At 41.2% G+C, this 21657-nt stretch overlaps 1 protein-coding gene across 3 annotated transcripts in view; it reads right to left on the reverse strand.

The window, feature by feature from the left end:
• Positions 1 to 21657, reverse strand: part of itgb4 (integrin, beta 4) — a 29126-nt gene extending 7469 nt beyond the window's left edge. For 2 of the 3 annotated variants that reach the window (XM_065949788.1, XM_065949787.1), the window contains exons 1-34: positions 21462 to 21657; positions 21242 to 21358; positions 18073 to 18155; positions 16567 to 16649; positions 15039 to 15140; positions 13875 to 14079; positions 13691 to 13787; positions 13410 to 13581; positions 12085 to 12348; positions 11865 to 11954; positions 11614 to 11736; positions 10084 to 10251; positions 9910 to 9986; positions 9616 to 9824; positions 8133 to 8236; positions 7951 to 8043; positions 7602 to 7734; positions 7360 to 7485; positions 6209 to 6327; positions 6083 to 6116; positions 5792 to 5986; positions 5569 to 5672; positions 5420 to 5478; positions 5269 to 5292; positions 5025 to 5173; positions 4728 to 4907; positions 4458 to 4606; positions 4045 to 4252; positions 3627 to 3944; positions 3239 to 3411; positions 2954 to 3134; positions 2610 to 2747; positions 2342 to 2524; positions 2119 to 2247 (exon numbers count right to left, since the gene is read on the reverse strand). In XM_065949788.1, the coding sequence (XP_065805860.1) occupies positions 2119 to 2247; positions 2342 to 2524; positions 2610 to 2747; positions 2954 to 3134; positions 3239 to 3411; positions 3627 to 3944; positions 4045 to 4252; positions 4458 to 4606; positions 4728 to 4907; positions 5025 to 5173; positions 5269 to 5292; positions 5420 to 5478; positions 5569 to 5672; positions 5792 to 5986; positions 6083 to 6116; positions 6209 to 6327; positions 7360 to 7485; positions 7602 to 7734; positions 7951 to 8043; positions 8133 to 8236; positions 9616 to 9824; positions 9910 to 9986; positions 10084 to 10251; positions 11614 to 11736; positions 11865 to 11954; positions 12085 to 12348; positions 13410 to 13581; positions 13691 to 13787; positions 13875 to 14079; positions 15039 to 15140; positions 16567 to 16649; positions 18073 to 18148 (4465 nt within the window). In that variant the 5' untranslated portion in view covers positions 18149 to 18155; positions 21242 to 21358; positions 21462 to 21657. The remainder of the gene's footprint in view (positions 1 to 2118; positions 2248 to 2341; positions 2525 to 2609; positions 2748 to 2953; positions 3135 to 3238; positions 3412 to 3626; positions 3945 to 4044; positions 4253 to 4457; positions 4607 to 4727; positions 4908 to 5024; positions 5174 to 5268; positions 5293 to 5419; positions 5479 to 5568; positions 5673 to 5791; positions 5987 to 6082; positions 6117 to 6208; positions 6328 to 7359; positions 7486 to 7601; positions 7735 to 7950; positions 8044 to 8132; positions 8237 to 9615; positions 9825 to 9909; positions 9987 to 10083; positions 10252 to 11613; positions 11737 to 11864; positions 11955 to 12084; positions 12349 to 13409; positions 13582 to 13690; positions 13788 to 13874; positions 14080 to 15038; positions 15141 to 16566; positions 16650 to 18072; positions 18156 to 21241; positions 21359 to 21461) is intronic. The other variant, XM_065949786.1, reaches the window with a different exon arrangement.

Raw genomic sequence — 21657 nt, forward strand, 5'->3', positions numbered from 1 at the left:
GGTATTTCATTCAGAAGGATAACCTGTTGATAAAAAAGACAGGTGATCAAAAATATTAAATATTTGTCTTCTGGGAGCTATCTGTATTTAATCTAATGGAAATCAATCCAGTAGTTTTGAGCAATTTTACTTCAAACTTCTCATAGAATTGCAGCAAAGCGTTCACAAACTGAGACGTCTAGCTTGGCTATAAATAAATGTGTGACACTTCTTTTCTTGAAGTTGGTGGGAGTGGTTTTAAGTTCCCTTGCCACTAGGTGGCGACGGAGCTAAACTGTTGCTGCTACGGCTTTGGCATGAGAAAACTGGTATATGACTAAACAGCTCCATTTGTGGAAAATTTGCAACCTGCTAAATCATAAAAGGTGAGTTTCACCAAACTGGTTTCATAAGGTGCTTCACATCTAAAGACGGAAAACAGTGGATAAAAACAAACAGAAAAAAGCAATAAGTAGATACAAGGAAAACTGTAGTCATTGCAATTACCCTGCCATCATTTCAACACAGACACACAGTTACTAAGCTTTTAAACACGGCAGACAAGCTGCTTCCAGTTCACTACCTCCTCAGTGGGATGGAGAGAGCACAGACAGAGACAGGCACCTGGAAAGCCTGCCCCTGATCATCAACTGGAGAAGGGGCAGTTGATGCCAAGCCTCCTCTGTGGGCAGCAGCTGGCATGAGAATAGGTGGAATAGGTGCAAACTAGGGATGAGTGGACAAGGACTGAAGCCTGACACTGACTGATTAGACAAATGTTGATGTCTGACAGGATCAAATCACGAAGGCAGAGAGAAAGGTTGTTGGCCTTGCCAGGCACCTGACTGGCCATGCAAAATAGCTGGCATGCTAGCTCCTTGTCTGTCTATCTGTTGGTCTGATGAAGTTCTCTTCACCTGGCAGGTGTGATTTGGTGTAGCTGTGGTTGGGGGTCTCATCTGTGCTCGTCTCTGTGTCTGTGCTGAGCCGATATGGGATGACGTCCACTCGCTTTTTCCATGACACCTTACGGAGATCCAGGTTGGACCCCACCAACTTGACAGGTTTCCAGCCTTGTATGTGGGGGTTATAAAGGAGAAGCAAGCAGGCGGGGGGGTAGAAATGTAGCGTAAAGTATAAATGTCTGTGTTTCCTAAACATCACTTCACAAAAAAACTTGCTGTTCTTGGAATATTGACAAAGACGAAGAACGTTCCTTGTGTGGGCCAGTTTTTGAGTGTGAAAAAAAAGCTAATTTTAACTTCTAAGAAGAAAGTGACCAATCTTAAAGGAGGGCATGTTAAAGGTCACATACTGTCCTCCTTTTCACCAAATCAAAATAAAATTAACCGAGTGTCAAAGTATTCCAATGTTATGTATTTCTAAGCCTATGGTCGATGACCACACTACCATAGCTGACTCGTTTTAAAAAGCTGACTGATGTGAATGAGATATTTTATATGGCTTTCTATGACAGAAGTTCAAATTGTCTTTGAGGCAGAGGGCAAAATAAGCTTTATCTTTCAGAGAAAAATGGAGCATGGAATGACAGCAGACTGGATTAGAAAAAGCTTTTGCGGTTTGGGATTGTAAAGTACTTCTGTTGCAGATATCAGCAGATGCAGTGGAAGCAGATTTTTTTTGCTGCCTAGCAGGGGTGTTGCCTTCAGAAATGTCTCCCCCAAAGGGAAATGTTGAAGCCATGAGAAGGATTCCATCTCTGAGCTTCAGTAAACTTCCAAATCTTTCCTAATGAAAGATGGTAAACTGTCACAAAAAGTAACAGCCCGTCAAAAATAGCCTTCTTGTCCTGAAGAAGTCACAAAGGCTGGGTGAAAGCCTACAGATCTGTCCAGACTTCACGCTGTGCTCCCTCACCTCCTGACAGGGCCATGCTACCACAGCACATACTGTGCACATGTTGGGGTTCAACACTTTTGGCTGCAAGAACAAAGCAAGATGCCTGGGAGCACTGATAATGACGACTGACATAATTGGATCCACGTTTATCTGGAAGTCTGGCAGTCACATGCATCTTTCCAGAGCCAAGAAATGCATTAGAAAAAGAAAACTCTAGCACAAAGAGTTTACACTCTCAGCTGTTACGAGAAGCGTGTGGTTTTGGCTCTGGGTACCCACCATCACCAGAGATGCTGGGTGTCTTGGAGCCTGTAGGCGACTTCAGCACCTCATTGCTGTACATCAAGTAACTGTCATACTCGTCTCCTGCCTCTGCATCCACAATAGGGATATCTGGAATGATGGGAACTACGGACAGAAAGAGAATGAAATAAAAAACATTTTTTAGGGAAGACGGATTTATTGAAAGAGTGAAGAGTCTTTTTTGCCTTTTTCCACTTACTGGACAGTGGTCTGGCAGGCTGCGATGCCAGGTTAATGGTGGCATCTCTGAAGGGGCCCCAGCCCACACTGTTCTTTGCTCGTACTTTGTACTGGTAGGTCTGGGCATTCTGGAGGTTCTCGATCAGCATCATTCTCTTCTTGGGGTTGTCAATCTTTACTTTCTTAGCAGCACCCACTGGCTCTGTACGGAAAGTATTTGGAATTGATGAAAATGACACATGACAAATATTTCAAACAGTACTTCCTTTTTAAGTTGGGACTCTTACTCGTGTCATCATCGATGGGTGTGTAGATGACCTCATAAGCAGTAATATTGCCATTGGTCTCTGCGGGCTCTGCCCAGCTAATTTGAGTGACAGTTGGACTGATGACATTGAAGGCGAGACGTCCAGGTTCACCAGGAACTGGAGGAAAACAGAACAGGAAGCATTAGTTAGTTCAAAGTCAGCATGGTTATAACCCAAGCGTTTATGAACACATTTATTTAAAAAGGTTGCACTATTACAATTAGTTCTTATGCTGCAAATAGATGTGACTTTGTTTTTTAAATATAATACATTGATGGTAGGAGCTGCACTACAAGGAGCCGGATTGAATTCTGAGAAATTACCGTCCTCCATTGTTTGACAGGAAACAATGTCTGTATCGTTGCTGTCTCCCATTGCATTGTAGGCGCACACTCGCATCTCATAGTCGCAATAGGGGTACAGGTTGGTCAAATCAGCATGAGTAGTCTTCACATCCATCACCTTGGCATCTTTCTCTGGGTCACCATAGATCCAATATTTAACCTTAATGCACATGAAAAGAAAATATAAAGTATTTGATAGTGTCTTTTGTAAATAATGATTATTAACTCAAGTTAAAGCTTCTAAAACATGCAGATTTGAAGTACCTTGTAGCCCGTGGGGTTACCGGGTGGTGGGTCCCATTTCAGGCGGATGCCTCTAGGTCCAGTTGCTGTGGCTTTAGGGTTTGCCGGGGAGGAGGCTTTAAGGTTCGCTGGGGAAGAGGATTTATTGATGTAGCCCTTCTGCTGCATCTGGGAAAATTCTGGAGATTTTGGAGCTGTAGGAAGTAGAGGAAGTGAGAGGATGACAAAAAATCTACCAACATACAGTCTAGTGTTTAAGAATGACACATTTCTTTCGAAAAAGTCTAAAACATCACAAACTTCTGAGACACAGAAACTCTGATTCTAAAGTCTATTCTTAAAAATAATTTATTTAATGTCATCTTTGGTTTCATGCTTTCTTGAAGAATGACTCTCCCTTTTGTCCTACCTCCATCGGCTACATTGACAAGTGTGGTCTTTCTTTCTCCGACAGTAGCACCGCTACTTGGGTCAAACAGCTCCAGTTGGAAGGTCTCTGGTTTGATCGTTCCAGGGTGGGACCCCGGGTCGATCACTATGTTCTTCTCTGTCTCTCCTGGACCAAACTTAAGTGGGCCTGATAGGTCGAAGCGCTGAGCCTTCTTGGTGCGCCATTTCACTGTGGCAGGGCTGTCCTGGTTGTGAGTGCGGACCACAGGGATGGTGTAGGTTGGGTCAGATGTGGAGAAGTTCTGGCTGCCCTTTTTGAACATCATCACAGTTGGTTCTAGATAAAAAACAAGATTATGGCGAGAGGGAGAAATGTAAGCAACCAGAGCGAGTAACAACAGCTTGGACACACTGATGAAAAGCATCTTGTGTCTAACCTGGTTGGTCCGCAATAGTGACAGTAGTTCGAGGGTAGCGTCCCAACTTTGCACCCTGACGTGGGTTACTGAGATCCATGACAAACTGCTTGACCGGTTTGTCTTCCAGGAGGACATTTTTCTCTCCCACCTCTAGCAGTCGAACAGGCACTGTTTTCTGGGTCTCACCAGGAAGGTAAGTCAGGTCTCCTTCCACAGTCATATAGTCCTAAAAATAATGGAAAGAAAAGATAAGGAACAGGCCCTGCAGCAGCCCTATATCCCACCTACCAGTCATTACATACTGGTTCCCAGTAAAGATATGTGCTCTTTTAAGAGCTGGAACATTATCCGAACTAACTGTTCGTAACAAGGTGGTATGGTTTGGAGGTAAAAGGACGCCGGGCTAAATTTAGGTCAGTGCAAAAGCTCACCCTCTTGTCCTTGGCTGTGAGGTCTCGTGTACGGTAAGTGACCTGGGTGCGCACATCATCTATAATCTCTCTGCTGATTGGGATGTTGGCCACACCATCCTTCCTGTTGTAAGTGTACGCAGGCTGGAGGAACGAAAAGACACTGGAGGCTAGAAGAAGAAGAGAATCAATTAAAGGAATCCATACTTCAGTTGTCTCATTTTCTTTGGCTCCAGAAGTTTACTTAAAAAGATTTTCAAGTGGAAATCTACAAAATCCAAAATTTCTCACCATGCTCTTTGATGATGGTGATGTTAACCAAACGTTTTCCAATCTCAGCAATGCCCAGTGGCACATCCTTGGCCTCGACCAGCAGCTGTTTCTTGTCATCATCTTCTTCCTTGGCGAAGAGGGGAACGTGAACGTCTAATGACTCCACACCTTCTTGGAACTCTACGGCTCCCGCAGCCTCTGCAGAGGTACAGTGGGTAAAAACACAAGAGTTATGGCAAGACTGATACAGTTATGGTTCTCAGACGATATCAGAGCTCTGAATTCTCAAGAATTCGGATGAATGATAAAACATACCTCTGTCTGTTGCCACAGTGAAGTAGCCAGGCACAACTTTCAGATCACTTAAGTTTCCCGACTGGACGTTTTTCTCTGTAAGTTTGACAATATCCGGGTAGTTGCCACGGGGAGCAGGTAAGATGGTGTCCATGATGGCGTAGTCCTGCCTGAAGAGCACAGGAGTTGCAGAGAAGTTAGACACGTATTACCATCAGGTCAGTAGAATCTGATGTTGTATTTTGTTGTACCAATCAAATATTACCTCTTTCCAGCATTTCTCTGCAATCTGCAAGAAACGAATTATAAGTGATAAGTAATTCTCTTTTAAAGTCTTTAAAAATTTCTAGATTAATAGAAATAAACATACAAAAAGATCTGTTAATGACCTAGACATGTAGTGTAACACATCTTACCTGAAGGAGATCTTTTGCACCTTCTGTGCACCTGGAATCTGCTTGTACACTTCATTCAGCTGGATCGAAGAACACAACCAATACTTACTAATACATTCTTTATTTATACAATCAAACATGTTGCCTGCAAACCAAGAAATCATACTCACGTTATCGGACACTTCTTTACGCAGCTGTTCAGCATCCCTGGATTCGGGGCGAGACAGGTTCTCAGAGAACAACCTGTTTAGTCGGAGGGAGATGGGGTACTGGACTGCAGGTGGGGGTAAGGGAAAACAATGAAAAGAAATGAAACAGAGGTTACAGATCAGGAATTAAACATGTAAGATGCACAAAACATTTGAATTGATGGAACAGTTTATCACCACTTACTTATCTCTTTCGGGTTGGGCTTTATCAGAGCCTGGGGATGATTGGGTCCTCTGTGTACGTTATCGGTTACCTTCCAGCGAACCACATCAGTCCCCTTGGGTGGGCCGGTCCTCACCATCGGTGTGTCCAGATGGTCTGAGGTGAGCCGAGATTGATGGAGCAAATACTCGTCTTCCTTGAAGCCAACCATGCGTCCTGGAGAGATACAACATAATTCAACACGGTCCAATGTGGCAGGAGGATAAAAGATTTAAAGCAATATGATCACATGTAAAACAACAAATGTCTTACCTCGTCTACAGCAAGGCAGCCAGGCAAGGCAGCGCTGTGTCAAGAGAAGACAAAAGCCATTACTTCAACTGTGACTTTATGAATATCATGTATTGGTGTAAATTGGTGTAAAGTTTTTTTTAATACCTGGAAGCACGATTTGCAGCAGGCACAGTATTTCCAACAGCAGAGCAGCAAAAGTGCCAGCAGCAACAAGAGGAACAAGAGGAGAGGGAGCAACCACAGGAGGCTAGCCGCTGGACAATCTGAAGGGTTTGTCACCAAGAGTAGACCAAGTTAGACATTATTATGCAATACACTACTTAAAGGCAGGTTTGGTAATTTTCTCCAGATACCCTTTTAAAGATTCTGGTTGAAATTGTCTTTAGGTCCTGACAGAAATTAATAACTCATGTGCTCTGAAAAAGGAACAAAGAAAATCTGTCATCTGTAGCAGTTGTAAGACTGTAAAAACTTCGACCAATGTCTGCCACGAGGTACCAATCTGATGAACAAATCACGCCTCTCTGCTCGTTCTCTACCCCTTGCCTGCACAAGCCCACACTCAAAGCATGAGCTGAGGTCTGCTTCTGGACTAATGGCGCTTGTGTGTGTAAGTGAGGGGCGTGGCTTTGGAGGGATCACAGAGGGGAGGGGGTGGGTGCAGACAGACAGGGCACTGAGGGAATGCTACTTGACCATCATGGTAGTCATGGTAGTTTTCGAAAATTACCAACCCTGCCTTTAAAACTGCAGTAAAACAAAAGGTCACATATGTCTCGTTCTAAAGACACTGGCTGGTTTTCAGTTAGGTGTTTTTGGACAGAGAGCAGTTGCTGAGGCTGTTAAACAACAATGGTATCATCTCACAAGGGGTTTTTAGATATCTAATGCAATGGACTTGAGTGGAGTTTTGTCTTTGGGCATGAAGGTCAATTTAAACCAGAGCTTATTAGTTTTTCAGCATAAATAAATCACAACTTTCTGCACTGTTTCCCTACTGCATGAAACTGTTGCTGTATTAATCATTGTTTCCCCACTGCCCCTAAAACAGCCTGAGTGCACCTCTGTTTTGGACTGGTTTTACAGATATGTTTCCATCCATAAATCCAACAAACCAAAAACTGTCCTTTGTGTAAATATGTAGGATGCAATTGCTCATAGTAAGAAGTATTATTATAATTTAATTAGAGTATTACTTACACAGATAAGTACACAGATTTACAATGGTGAACGTTGATTAATATATTATACATCAGCTGTTCAAATGAGAGCCCGGAGCAAATGTGATGACTCACCTTTCTTTTTGAGCACCTCAACCACCAAGTCCTTAATTTTCTTATCTTCAGGGTTTTGAACGGTGTAGTGGTACGTACAGTCATCATCCTCATCACGGAAACTGCAAGAATCAAGAACCTTCTTCCCTGAAAACATGAATAACACAAACAAATGAGCTAGAAAGAGTGACCTGGAAATGATTTATTCATTTAGTACTTAAGCAAATGTCATCAGTCATTTTTTTCATCTTAAATGTCCTTACTTTCTTTGAGTTCATCCACCATGATGACTTTGAAAATACACTTATCACACTCCTCCTTCTTTTTCTTCTCTCCTGTCTTCCAGGCCTGACACTGGACACAATACCTCGTAGACTCACACACTCCCAATTGGGCCTAGACAAAACATATGCACACACATCCAGATCAGGAATAGAAATATTGCAACTAAGGTTAAAAAGGTAATTGAACACGTAAGCATTTTCAGGTGTAACATGAGGCACTTGATGAGTGGAAGTTGTGTCGGAGAGTTTATCTTACTGTCCTTCCTTTCTTACATGCACACAAAGACTGAAGCATAAAAAGATATATTTGTAGATCATAGCCACAAACCTGAAAATTTGGCTCACAGACTGAAGTCATTTCAATCCCGCTCGGACACTCACAGCGACCACAAACACATTTACCTCGCCCATTGCAGAGACCCTAGTACAGTTAAAGAAACAGTCAGGCACAGGGATATAGAGATATTAGGTGACATGATAACATCATCTACAAAGAATGAAATGGCTTACCCCTTTGGTGTCTAGACAGGTTTGGTTGCTCTTGGAACAGTCACAAGCATTGCCCTCCCAGCCCTCCGTACACACACAGCGACCCATTACACAAGAGCCACGGTCTGATAAGAGGAGAAAGACTGGTAATTAACTTTGATTGCTGTAAGTGGTGTACTTGATTAACTGTCATATGGTTGAAGTCCTGCAGGTTTTTTCAAAAACTTTCAGAAAATTTGCAAAACATTCTTGAGCGCAACAATCTTTCAACCCCTGGACAATCATTTCTGATCAGCATATTTCTAATCGTTAAAGTGTTAGAAATAGAATAGAAAGCAGGATATCAACGTTGTCATCATTACATGAAAATGTGATGTTCGCTTGCTTAATTAATACAAGAGTCTGTATGTTATTTCTATTTTGTTTATGGCTATACATGTCAAATTAGCTTTCATGTAATTTCATTTAAAAAAAACCTCACACTTCTGAAACCAATGCACTTGAAGTCATGAAACAGTATATGACATGTCCTCCTACTCCTCAGAGTACGTAAAAAACAATGAGATTTATGAAAAGTTCCAATCTGGTTTCAGACAAAAACATAGCACTGAGACTGTGCTTATTAGAGTTACAAATGATCTTTCAAGAATGTCTGATACTGGTGTATGCTCTGTCCTTGTGCTGCTGGATTTAAGTGCAGCATTTGATACAGTTGACCATAGAATGCTAATTGAGAGGCTGCAGCACTGGGCTGGTTTATCTGGGACAGCTCTGAAGCGGTTTTACTCTTATTTAACAGATCCGAAATGTTTTATTTCTATTGATAATCCTGCTGTCCCTCACTCCACAGTGTGCTGTGGAGTTCCCCAAGGGTCAATACTGGGACCAATTTTATTCTCCCTCTATATATGCTCTCTCTTGGCCACAAAATACAAAGTTTCACAGCTACACTGATGACACACAGGTGTACCTTCCAAATGAATAAAGGGCCTCTTCAAACCTCTTAGACCTCAGTTATTGTTTTACAGACATTAACAAATGGTCAGCAATTTTTTTTAAATTAAATGCTGACAAAAGTGAGATTTTAATAATTGGTCCTGATAAGTTGAACCCAGATATCCTGTCCTCCCATTTGCTGCTCGGGCTCTTGGCTGCGGAATCTTTTAAAGATGTATTTTTATTGAAAGGCCTTTTTGTAATTGTTGTTTTATCCATGGTGTTTTATTTATTTTACTATTTACTTTGTCTTAATTTCTATTTTATTGTCTCTGTTTTATTGCTACATTGTTCTTTTTATTTTCATGATTTAGGATTTTATTGTTGTGTATTTTACTTTCAGGATTTTTATATTCTGTAAATGACTTTTTACATTTTGATAAGTGCTTTATAAATAAACATTATTATTATTTCAGAATGTATGAAGGTAGGTAGGTGATGATAGAAACATCATCAACATAGTATATACACAATTTATTACCAAATCACCAACCACCAGCCATCATACCGTTGCAAAGGAATCCTCCAGACCGTTGACACTGGGTTTTATCATATTGACAGTAGGGTCCTTCAAACCGCTTGGGGTTGTAGCACACACACATTCCACAGTCTGTGCAGTCACCTCGACCTGAACATGCTTCGGTCGAGCCCGGAGCAATACACTGGCTGCTGTCCTGAGATGCAGCACTTGCAGAGCAGTTACAGAATGCACTCAGCCTGAAGGAAAACAGAACAAAGAGTGAAGCATTCACATCACCTGGCAGAAGTGCTGATAAACCAAAAGATATAACTAAAGTCTCACCAGCCTTCATGGCAATGACACTTCCCACACACCAGGTCTCCATTGCCGTGGCATATGGGTGCATTTGGGATTCTGGCCTATATTGCGGGCAGAAAAAATGGCTAGAGGGATGAATATTCCACAAAAAAGTAAATTCTTGACATTATGAGTTTCGTTGTCAATCTGTGTATCTACCTTCTCACAGTCACAGGTTGGACATAAAACTGAAGCATTCACATTGACAGCAGCACTGAAGGTTGTTGGTTTGATTCTCATTATTCCTCCTTTCTGGGCTGGATCCAGCTGACAGACTGGCTCGCTGTCGACCTCTCGGTTAGCTGAGACCAGCATCTTGAACTTACCCTGGAAGGTACACACATTTTAAGCATTCAGTTCTATGAATCTCAGTGCCAAACAAACAGGGCTGACATACAGACAACCAGCCACACTCACATTCACATGACCAATGTAGAGTCACCAATTAACCTAGAGAGCATGTCTTTGGACTGTGTGAGGAAGCCGGAGTACCCGGAAAGATCCCACGCATGCACAGAAAGAACATGCAAACTCCACACAGAGAGGCTCCTGTCCGACGGGGATTTGAACCAGGAACTTCCTCGTTGTGAGGAAACAGCACTAACTACAGCACGACTGCGCAGCCTAATAGAAGTAGTTGGCAATTAACTACTATTTAGACAGTTAAAGGCTTTATATGTGATTTTTTGATCCAGCAGATGTCGCCCACCAGCATGAAACCAAAACAACTTGCGCTGCATTGTTGTGTTTGCATGTTAATTCTAGCGATCTTTATTATGCTCGTATCTTCACACTGCATGTGACCGTGATCTAGAAACGCAGTTAAGCAGTGAGTACAATATGTTATTCTTCTTTTCTCTCATCCCTCAATTAAACAACTTTTATACACAAGGGGAGGAGTCTGCCTGCCGTCCAGGCGATGTAAACAAACTGAAGATAGGACTCTGAAAACTCTGAAAGCATCACAGACAGTGGGACTCGGTTGTTACACCCATTGTAGACAGTCATGACTCACAGAGTTATTTTCAGAGGATATACTTGATATCTATTATATTTAAGTGTGAAAAATTGCATATAAAGCCTTTAAAGCTATTATATAGCAGCAAATTTTATCATATTCCCCCAAAATGTGATCACATTCTTAGAAGTCTTATCATGATAAATCATCAAATAAATCTGCTTAGTATCTGGGGGGTACTTTTGTTGATTTTGGTAAGTTCTTTTACAAATTTCAACTGGACAGTGTGGCTATTGTGTAGAATTTGTGGTTTAATAAGTAAGGGCGCACTCACACTAGCAAGTGCTGTGTCACGATTGCAGCAGAAGCAGCAGGAGACACTTAGGTGTCTTGCCTGAGGACACATATGACATGTGGCTGCAGGAGCAGGGGATCAAACCCCCGATCTTCCAGTTGAGAGACAACCGACTATACCAACTTAGCCACAGTCGCCCAATGAAGACAGAATCTTATCTTATTTTGTCTTTCCTTTCCTTTGAATACATCATTTTGTATAAAAAATAGTAATACAATTTAAATTAAGAAAATTGCAAAAACAAACATGTTGTTGGTAATCTTAAAATATTTCATATTAATAACTGTTTAGCTATTAAACTAACACTTGTTATTCTCAAACCATGAATGTATGTTTGTGGGTGTAATTAGCTGTGGGAATATTGATTCCTTCTTACTATTTCTCCAGGCTTAAAATTGAAGGCCCCATATTGTGCAGCGCTTCCAGTGGTGGACAGGAACTGTGTTGCGAAAGCCTTGGGTCTATCCTCTGCCTGGATGCTCATCTTAGAATGAATATTCTAAAAAGATATGCAGAAGGAAACAGAATGGACACAAAGTTTTTAAAAACCACTAGTGAGTTGTCTTCAGAGTCATACATATAGGTTACTGTTGCAAGAGAAAACTGTCAAAAGAGTTGATGCTTTACCTTGAAGGCAGTATCCAGGAGATCAAGCATGTTGCTGGAGTCTTCTTGCAGCAAACCAACCTCAGCGATGGGGAAATACTCTTTCAGTTTCTAAACAGAAAGGATGTACCGTACATAAAAAAACAGTGACCTAAACTGTGACCTTATACTTTATGATGATGTATGTATGTGTCATAAGCTCATCTTTACAGGAATATCAAAAAAAACAAAACCTGCCAACCTTATAGTAGTCAAAGGAGTGGGCGGTGACAGCAAAGATGGGAATGATGTTGTTTTTGCGCAGGAGACGGACCAGTGTAGGTATTGAAGGGTAATCCTGGGTTATGTCCTCTGTATACTCGTCCTTGTCGTTCAAGTGGCAGAGCTCGTCATTGCGTTTCAGAATGCCCGAGAGCACGTTGGCACCGTCAGCCTCGTAATGAAAGGCTGACTCGGTGGAGAAAACCAATAGATGTGTGCTTTGGGGTCGCCAGCCAATCTTTTCCTATAATATGAACACAAATAAATAAATTGGGAGCAGAAAACAAAGTGGTCAGCAAAGATTTACCATATCTTGGCTTGGCTGGGCTCAGTAGAATCCAAAATATTACGAACATATGGAATGTCATCTTACACTCCTAAAGCTGCAACAACTAATATTTAGGCCACTTTGGATAAAAAACACAAGCTGTGAACGGTACTTAGATGCATTCCCAACTTTTTTAAATTCAAAGGAAAATGTTTTCACAATAGTTAGATTATAAATATTTTTGAATGATGAGTAATGATATCAGTATTTTAAAACTTAAGTTATAGGTATCATATCATATTTAAAGCATCTTGGTACACCTATCTTCAATGCACAGTTTTCCTTTATCTCTTTGTAAGCTTTTGTTTTTCCAAACATGATGATAAGCTTATTAACTGCCAGTAGTGTTTAAGACCTCTGTGAATGAAAACAGAGCTCAACCGATAAATTGGCAGTCAGGTAAAATGGCCAATATTAGCATATCAAGTGACTATCGGTATCGGGTAATTTTATCGCAGATAAGCCCCGATATTACAAGACTTATTTGCAAGTAATTTGAGCATCAATGAATTACACTAGGAGTTCTCCTGCTGGCTTTCACCAGCAGCGTGTGCTTTATGGATTACAAAAATCCTTATCACTCTCCCGTGTCAAGCACTGATGCACATAAAGGCGCAGTTACTTTCCAGTTTACTGACCATCTTTTCTTCATTATTTATCTGTTCCACAAGTTTTTGATATTTACATTTGAATATTCAACACAATAAATGTGTAAGACTTTATCTATCTATCTTTACATATCGAAGATATATCAAAGAAAGATATCGGCCGATATATATCGGGATCTGTTTTTTTTCCCTCCCTAATATTGGTATTGGCACCGAAAAATCCTACACCATCGGGCCCTAATCTAATATAAACTAAAAAATTAAGTTGTAGTCTCCAAGTTTCTGGAGAGAGGTTTGGGAAACATTTGTGGACCAGTAATTTACACCTGTTGTGGTTACAAGCAAAACGTATTTTGGGTTCTTACTAACCTTACAAACGGCAGCCTGCAATATGGCATCGAAACCTCCTTCAGGAGCGTCCAGGTTGCCGGATATTCTCTCCTTCTGGAGCTCCTGGTTGAAAAAGTCCAAGTTGTTGGTCAGCTTAATGACGCTTTTGAATGAGAACGGGGGGTCGCTGTTGGGCCATGGCTGCTTAAGGCTGAGGTGTACAATTGTTTAGCAAAATAAAGGAGAGAAAGAGTTCATTTAGATGACTGAAAGTATGCAGTTATGTAGGTGTTTATTTTACATTTTCTACAATATCTTACTTTAACGGTCTCATGTCAGTCTGTGGCTCGATCACTTTATCCACAAACTTTCCGAAGCCAATAGTGTAGTCTTCTGACAGACTCCCCACCACCTTAGCTACATATGAGACATTCCAAATCAGTAACACAGCAACAACTTATTCAAAAATCCTTACAACCCTTTAATAATACAAAATATGCTAACCTAGCTCCTGGCCCATCCTCTTCAAGTTGTCCAAATCGTCAGCCATGGAGTTGGAGAAGTCCATAAGAATATAAAGGTCCAGAGGACCTTTGGTTGGAGCAAACACTTCTACATCTACCAGTCTCTGCTCTCCTGGCAGAAAGCTCATGCTCATCTGCTGAGGAGACACTTGCGACTGCTGAAGCTTCATATTGATTTGTCGATTCTGAGCCAGCAGAAAAAAAGAAAGTTCAGTAGTAATATTAATAATAATAATGGTAGAATTTATTTATAAAGCACTTTTCAGGAGCTCAAAAACACTGTACATTTGTTAAAAAAGAAAGAAAGATCAAGACAGAACAGTAAAAACAAACTCACAATCATTGCGACATTCCACACAGGTCATATAGACAACAACACATAAGCCACGCATAAACAGAACGCACATCACAATCATACATTAAAGCTCTTTTGAAGAGGTGAGTCTTGAGTAGTGATTTGAATGTAGATGGGTAAGTGTGATCTTGAATAAGTGTGGGGAGTGAGTTCCAGAGGGAGGGGGCAGCTATGTAGAAGGCTCTGTCCCCCCAGGTTCGGTGCTTCGTTCTATTTGGGGGAGACAGGAGGTTGTGGTTGGAAAAATGGAGGCTAAGGGAAGGAGTGTGATGGTATAGGAGAGCAGTGAGGTAGGAGGGGGCCTGGTGGTTTAGGGCTTAATGTGTGAGGAGCAGGATTTTAAATTGGATACAGTACGGGACAGGGAGCCAGTGGAGATTTTGCAGGACAGGGTTGATGTGAACACGGATCGGGTGCGGTGAGAAGTTCTGGATGTATTGGAATTGGTCGAGGACTTTGGATGATGTGCCGGAAAGGATACTATTGCAGTTATCGGGGGGGGGGGGGGGGGGGGGGGGGGTATAGATTACAGCAGTGACCAGTGGGACCAGAGAGTTTAAAAACAATATGTTTGAATGAGCCAACTGCAGGGATGGGAATGGCGGTTGTTTTAATGTCCTTCCTGTAATCAGCAGCAACAACAACTGCCCACCAATCGAGACAGGGTATGCCTATTTATGTATACCCTGTGGGTGTGTAATGAGTTTCTACTTTTAAAACCAAACAACAGATTTAAGAAGAAGGAGCATAGGAAACACTGGAGGAGAAATAAAGGTGACGAAGACTTACCGCTTCTATCTGCATACTGCTTTGAGCTCTGATTATTGCCGCAGCACTGCAGCCTTGGGCAACTATGTTCCGTTCCATGTCACAGCGAGGGCCGGTATACATCTGAGCAAATAGGACATTTGATAAGTAACTTCTGCTTTTAACTTTAACTTAACGTCCCAAATTATCAGGCAGAATCTATTTTTAATCATTCAAATTTTAACATGATCCTGAAGATTAGATGATGTCAGATGCTGTTGTGTAAAGAACTGTCTCTTTCAGACTGATAATGAAAAGACGATATAAGATGAAAGCTCTAAATAGAGCTTGTGATTCAACCTTGGACTAACTACTTAGATGACTTGGTCTCGATCCCTCAATGTCTTGGTCTTGTCTTGACTCAGTCTCTCCCTGACTTGGTCTTGGTCTTGTCTTGGTCTTGTCTTGGTCTTGTCTTGACTCAGTCTCTCCCTGACTTGGTCTTGGTCTTGTCTTGGTCTTGTCTTGACTCAGTCTCTCCCTGACTTGGTCTTGGTCTTGTCTTGGTCTTGTCTTGGTCTTGGTCTTGGTCTTGGTCTTGGTCTTGTCTTGGTCTTGTCTTGGTCTTGTCTTGGTCTTGTCTTGGTCTTGGTCTTGTCTTGGTCTTGTCTTGGTCTTGCCTTGACTCAGTCTCTCCCTGACTTGGTCTTGGTCTTGTCTTGGTCTTGTCTTGGTCTTGGTCTTGGTCTTGTCTTGGTCTTGTCTTGGTCTTGGTCTTGGTCTTGTCTTGGTCTTGTCTTGGTCTTGTCTTGGTCTTGCCTTGACTCAGTCTCTCCCTGACTTGGTCTTGGTCTTGTCTTGGTCTTGTCTTGACTCAGTCTCTCCCCGACTTGGTCTTGGTCTTGTCTTGGTCTTGTCTTGGTCTTGTCTTGGTCTTGTCTTGACTCAGTCTCTCCCTGACTTGGTCTTGGTCTTGTCTTGGTCTTGTCTTGGTCTCGGAGCACTCTGGTCTCGGGAAGGTCTTGGTCTCAGTTAATGTGGTCTGTTCTTGGTCTCGGTCTAGTGTGGTCTCAACTCTGAAGCAGGAGCTAAAAAGGTCCCTCTAAACGAGTTCTAGGAACTAACATAGTTCTGAGTTCCTGTGGTGCAAAATCAATAAAAAAGGGTGAAAAAGTTCCTGTGGTCCTAAAACGACTAATGTCATCGCCTATGTCAACGCAGGGGATCTCATTACAGTCAAGGACTCTGCCAAGTCTTAGCATGGACCCAGCACAGAGCGGTCGAGGCCCCACCTTGGAAACACTGTCATTACATACTAAAGACAGCACAACAACACCACAGAATAGAATCAGTTAATTGATCACTAGATTTGTACTCTTATTTACACGCTCAAGGCTTCCATATAAAAAAGATTATAATGCAAGTCCTCACAGATTTTATATAAAAATGAATATATTGTAATTAACACAATCTCCGTGAATTACCATCAACACAACGTGCTTTGACACAGTTCTCAGCTTCCATCTAAGCCTTACAATAAGACAAAACTCCTGTTGTGTTCTGCTCTCACCTCATCAGGGCAGTACGCACAGTCTACCGAAGTCTGCAGACATTCTGAGCAGGTCTTCTCCCTGGAGGCGTAGCAGTAGTTCACTGAGGGGTAGAGGTGGGAGTGGGGATAGAGAGAGGTTATAGAAAGCTATCATGTGAGGAAGAGTGAGAGCCACTGACAGGCAACAAAGTGAGAATCCCACCCATGAAACAGACCTAGAAAATACCTGTGGTAACGCTAAACAGACTTTGGCACATCAGCTTAGTTTCTGCAGATTTTATACAAAATTAACCAAAAAACTTCCCAACAGTGATATGACTAAGTTTGGATTAAAAAAAAAAAAAAAATTCCTTTTGGGTTTTACTGAACCTGCAAAATATTTGGGCCATAAAAGGAATTTCATTGTAACAATACAGTTTGATTATTATTTTAACTTTACCAATGACTGAATGAACCAACAAACCAAAGAATATATAACTAAATACCTAAATAAATAAATGTCTAGAGATGTTGCTACATGCTATTTTAGATGTTACCAGGCTAACGCCAAGCTATCCTGCATGGTGCATAACATGCAGTTTCTGGGGACGTTAGAACAAACAATCCAAAGATGAAATTTGAGGCTCTTTCCCAGCAATATGTGGATTCATTTTTTTCATGCACAGCCAGTGAACAATTGAGCTTGACTCTTGCTGGCATGGCTCTTTTCTGTGTTGTGTTTCCGTTTGATTAGCATTTAGTTTAATTTGCAACTATTCACTCAAGTGTAGCTTTGTTGTAGGTCAACGTTTTTTTCTCTGGGGAGTAACTGATAGCTTGCACATATTTCATTTCAGAGCAGCTCTCCCAACACTGTGAACATGTCTGTACATTTGTGATAAAATCAATTAATCCTTTAGTCAAATCATGACAGAAAACAGTGACAAAAAATTGTTTCACAATCTTCCCAAGATGACATCTTTGAAATCACAACCCTTTTTTGACTATTTTTTTTGTATAAAATAAAAATAAAATAAAATAAATTCTATTCATAATAATGTGCATTAGAGATCATTCACAAATCATTCACAAAATAGTCAACTAATGGTCTGAGTGTCAAAGTACCCTCTTTGATGGAGAGAAGTTTCTTTAAACAAAGGGGTTCTTAAGAACAAATTGTGTTCTTAAATACGAATTAGGAACTTTTTAAGAAGATTTTGGAATTCACCGATGTTTTATGATTATACAAATCCAAGTGGTCCCCCCCCCCGGTGTAATCATTACTCACAATCTGAATAATGGTCCCTGCACTCATGCCCTTTTATGGGCATTAGTGGGCGGTTACCTATGCTAACTGGAACAATAGGCACGCGCTTTCAAGGAAATAAGAACACAGCTTGAGAAAATTCTTCAGAAGATATTGGTGAATGAGGCCCATTAAATCGATAGCCAACAGCTATATTTAGAGCACTTCTTGCACTCAAAATCAAATATCACTTTCACTTTTCCTGAAGACTTGTAAGTTAGGACTCTGGGCTTCCTCACCTTCAGCATAACAGCAGGTCAATAAGAGGGCTAGAAGCCCAAGCCCCACTGAGACATGTAACGACCATCTCCCCATCTCCTTCCTAAAAAACAAAACACAAACAAAGACATTCACATATGCATACTTAAAGACAGCTAAACTTCAATGTTACAGAGAGAGAGGGAGTGGAGGAAAAAAGAGGAGAAAACGTTTTTTTTTTTTTGCCCTACAGTGAAATCTCTGCAGACGAAGGTGCTAAGGTGTAATTTGAACCACCTGTACTTTCCCTCAGACAAGTCCTGGAGAAAGTGAACAGGCCGAGACACACCCTCCACCTTCATTTCACTTTGTCAAAGAGTTGTTGACAGTAGTTCAAAACAGATCAAACTGTTTTTTCCAGGAAATAATAAAAAACATAATTCAGGCTTTTGAACAGTTTCCCAAAACACGTATCACTGTATCTTATTCTCAAGGAAACATTGACCATTCTCTGTGTAACTATAAACATAAATAAAGATATATATTCAATAAAAAAAAGGGTGTTTTCATCCAAACAACAACTTCACAGCTAGAGTGGTATCCTGTCATGCTCATTTACCTACTTCTGGTTTCAAGAAATATTTACTGCCTTCAAAAACATACACTGAAGGTAAACAGGAATGTATTTGTCTAATAACAAAGTTTCCAGGCGTTGTCTCTGAAACTGATAACCTGTCGAGAAATAAGAAAGAGACATGCAGCTCTGTGAGCTCTGACTTTGACTTTCTGTAAAGCCCCCAACCACGCTTCCTTTTTTCATCTTTTTTATTAGCAAACATTTTTGGCAGTTTTGATTGTGTTGTGTATGACCCCTAACAGCAACACAACAGTTTAATATATATTCTGCTATTGTACTCTTACAATCAAAGAAAACATCATAAACTGAGCAGGCAGAAAAGCTCACCGGTCTATAAAGCAGCCAGAGGCATAAAGTCTCAAATATATTGCCTTCCTCAGAAAAAGGTGTTTTGTGTGTTGTTTTGAATCTCCACCCTTCTTCACTCATGTATCACCTGATCCATGATATTAAACAGCTCTTAAAAGGTTTCAACATTTTTTTTTGCCTTGTTGTTTATTCCTGTATTCATTCAAACATTTTTAACTAAGCTTCGTTTCCACCAAGCCGTCTGTTTTAGTTTGGTACGGTACAGTCCAGTATAGAGCTGTACGGCTCAGTACGGATAACCCAGAACATGCTTGTGTTTCCACCCTACCCCCGAACGTACCGTACCGAACTGAATCATTGGTGGAATCGGGGCTTAAAGCTCCTGTTAGGAACCTTCAGTTTGTGTTGGTTTTGGCGCCCCCTGTGGACAAAGTGTAACGTTAATCTATTCGCTGACTTAGTCCAGTCCATGTGTAAGTAGTATTTTCTGGCAGGGGGAAAGAGTTCATTTTTATAATTTTAAATGTACAACATGCTACTCACAATTAATCTTTGGTGTGGAAAAATCTTTAAAAGTTTGTTTTAGCAATGTTATGTTATGCGCTTTGTGGGACACTTACGGAGGTGACAGGCGTATAAAATAACTGTATGGAAATAACAAATCTTCTCTCAGATCATCTAATTGGCTAATTTGGGTCATATAAAGGCACCATTATTCATTTCATTCTGTTTCCTAACCAGATAAAAACTCCTCACAGGGGCTTCAACATTCGATTTACTAATATAACTAATTTCTCGACATACTACGAAGAGAAAGTGGAGACTTTATCAAACTTGATAGAAGACTCCCAAGAGGACGACCAAGTCTGGGTGGGGCCTGAAAACATGCTGTGTTGCCTCTCCATAATAAAACTATTTTTAATAATTTTATGCGGGAATGTTGGATGGAGAACAATCTGATCTACAGGAAGCCACACAAAAAAGATGTCAACAACAGACAGGAGGTGGAGAGTGAACAAAAAGGCCATTATGTGATATGAAATGTCTCGTTAATTGTCTCAGTGGGCAGAAAAGTGAACTCTGTCAGCTTCACGGATACAAAAAAAAATGCCCCTAAATCAAATGATGATTTGTGCTCTGCAGATTTACAACGTCAATAAGGAATTTCTCCTCGAGGCGAGAGAGTGACCTGTCCAAGTTAAAAACACAGTCTGAAAACACATGGGAAAGGCACCTTAGCACCCTGTTGTGAACTTGAGCAGCTTACAGGTGTGTGTGCATGAGGTGTCACATAAATCACTGACTATGAGAGGGAGAAACAGAACAGACCAGCTCCTATTCTACACACTCGGCCATCAGTGAGTACGGGCTGAGCACAGAAGAGGCACTTTCCTTCTGCACCAGACAGAATCAAAGGCGCAGAGGCGTTTATTTGACACTGACAATAAAGTGGGAGACACAAATTACAGCTTCCAAGAGGCAGAAAATAGAACTGAGTCAGTCATTCAATGTCTCTGTGGCACATAATAGATGGGACTTTTTTTTTCTAAGTTCAAAGCTGTGGTTGTTGTCTCTTCAGACAACTAAAATCATGCCAGGAGAACATACCGCCGCTGGGTGTGGGCCTGACCCCCTCATGACATCACCAGTTAGAGGTTAGGTGGGTTTTCATTTACAGGCTCAGGGGTCATGCTAGGAGACCTGCCTTTGACAGTAGGCTAAATCACAGACACACACACACCTGGAAAACCCCCCGTCTTTGAAGCTATCAATGCATTCCACATTTTAAAAAAAAACACACACAAACCAAACTACCACAGCAGGTCTTTAGGGTCAATGTGACAGAAAAACCAAACCTGCTGACATGAACCCAGCGTTCTCTCTCTCTCTGTGTCCTGTTTGTTCTGATCCACTTTTCGCCGGTCTTGCATTGTAATCTTTGGTCTCATGTGAGCAATCATGCAGAAAATAACCACTTTTTAAAAAGATTGAGCACTCAGCTATAATCTGCAAATCTGTGGAGATCTCTGCTTTCAGTCTTGCAGTCTTGCACTTATAAACCACACTGCAACATAACGTTACATAATGCACACTTTACTGTCCCTCACCTTGCCATAAAGTGAAAAAAAAATGAAGAAGTCGAGTAATCCATATGTTTTCAAGGCTGAGCAGAAGAACACAATGAAGAACACAATGCAGGTGAAAACAATGGAGCTATTAGGAAAAGTATGACTGAAAACAAAGAGATTACTGATCAAACAAACCTCTCACTGTGCCCTCGCCCAGTCCGAGTCCAAAAGTCCAACAATAAATGAGGAAAAAAAAACACAATTCCTTTTTGTTTTGTCTGACCCAAGAGCTTAGAAAAAGTTTGTATCCACCTGTAGAAAAAAAAAAGAACAAAAAAAAGGTTTTCTTTAAGTTCTCGTGTCCAAGAAAAAAAGTTCCAAAAAAGAAGAGATAACGGACTTATAACTGTCTCACCGTTTTTCCTTCCTGTACAGTCTGGTCCGGTCAAAGATTTACTTAAATGCCCTCAAACTCACTTGAGTCGAGTGTGTGTGTGTGTGTGTGTGTGTGTGTGTATGTGTGTGGCTCTGCGTGTGTTATGAAGTGTGTGCTGGAGAAAGACACAAGAGACAGTGAGAGTCGAGCGACTGAGTGAAAACGACTCAGTGTT

This window comes from Labrus bergylta, chromosome 21 (genome assembly GCF_963930695.1).
Source record: "Labrus bergylta chromosome 21, fLabBer1.1, whole genome shotgun sequence".
In the NCBI taxonomy this organism is placed as follows: Eukaryota; Metazoa; Chordata; class Actinopteri; order Labriformes; family Labridae; genus Labrus; species Labrus bergylta.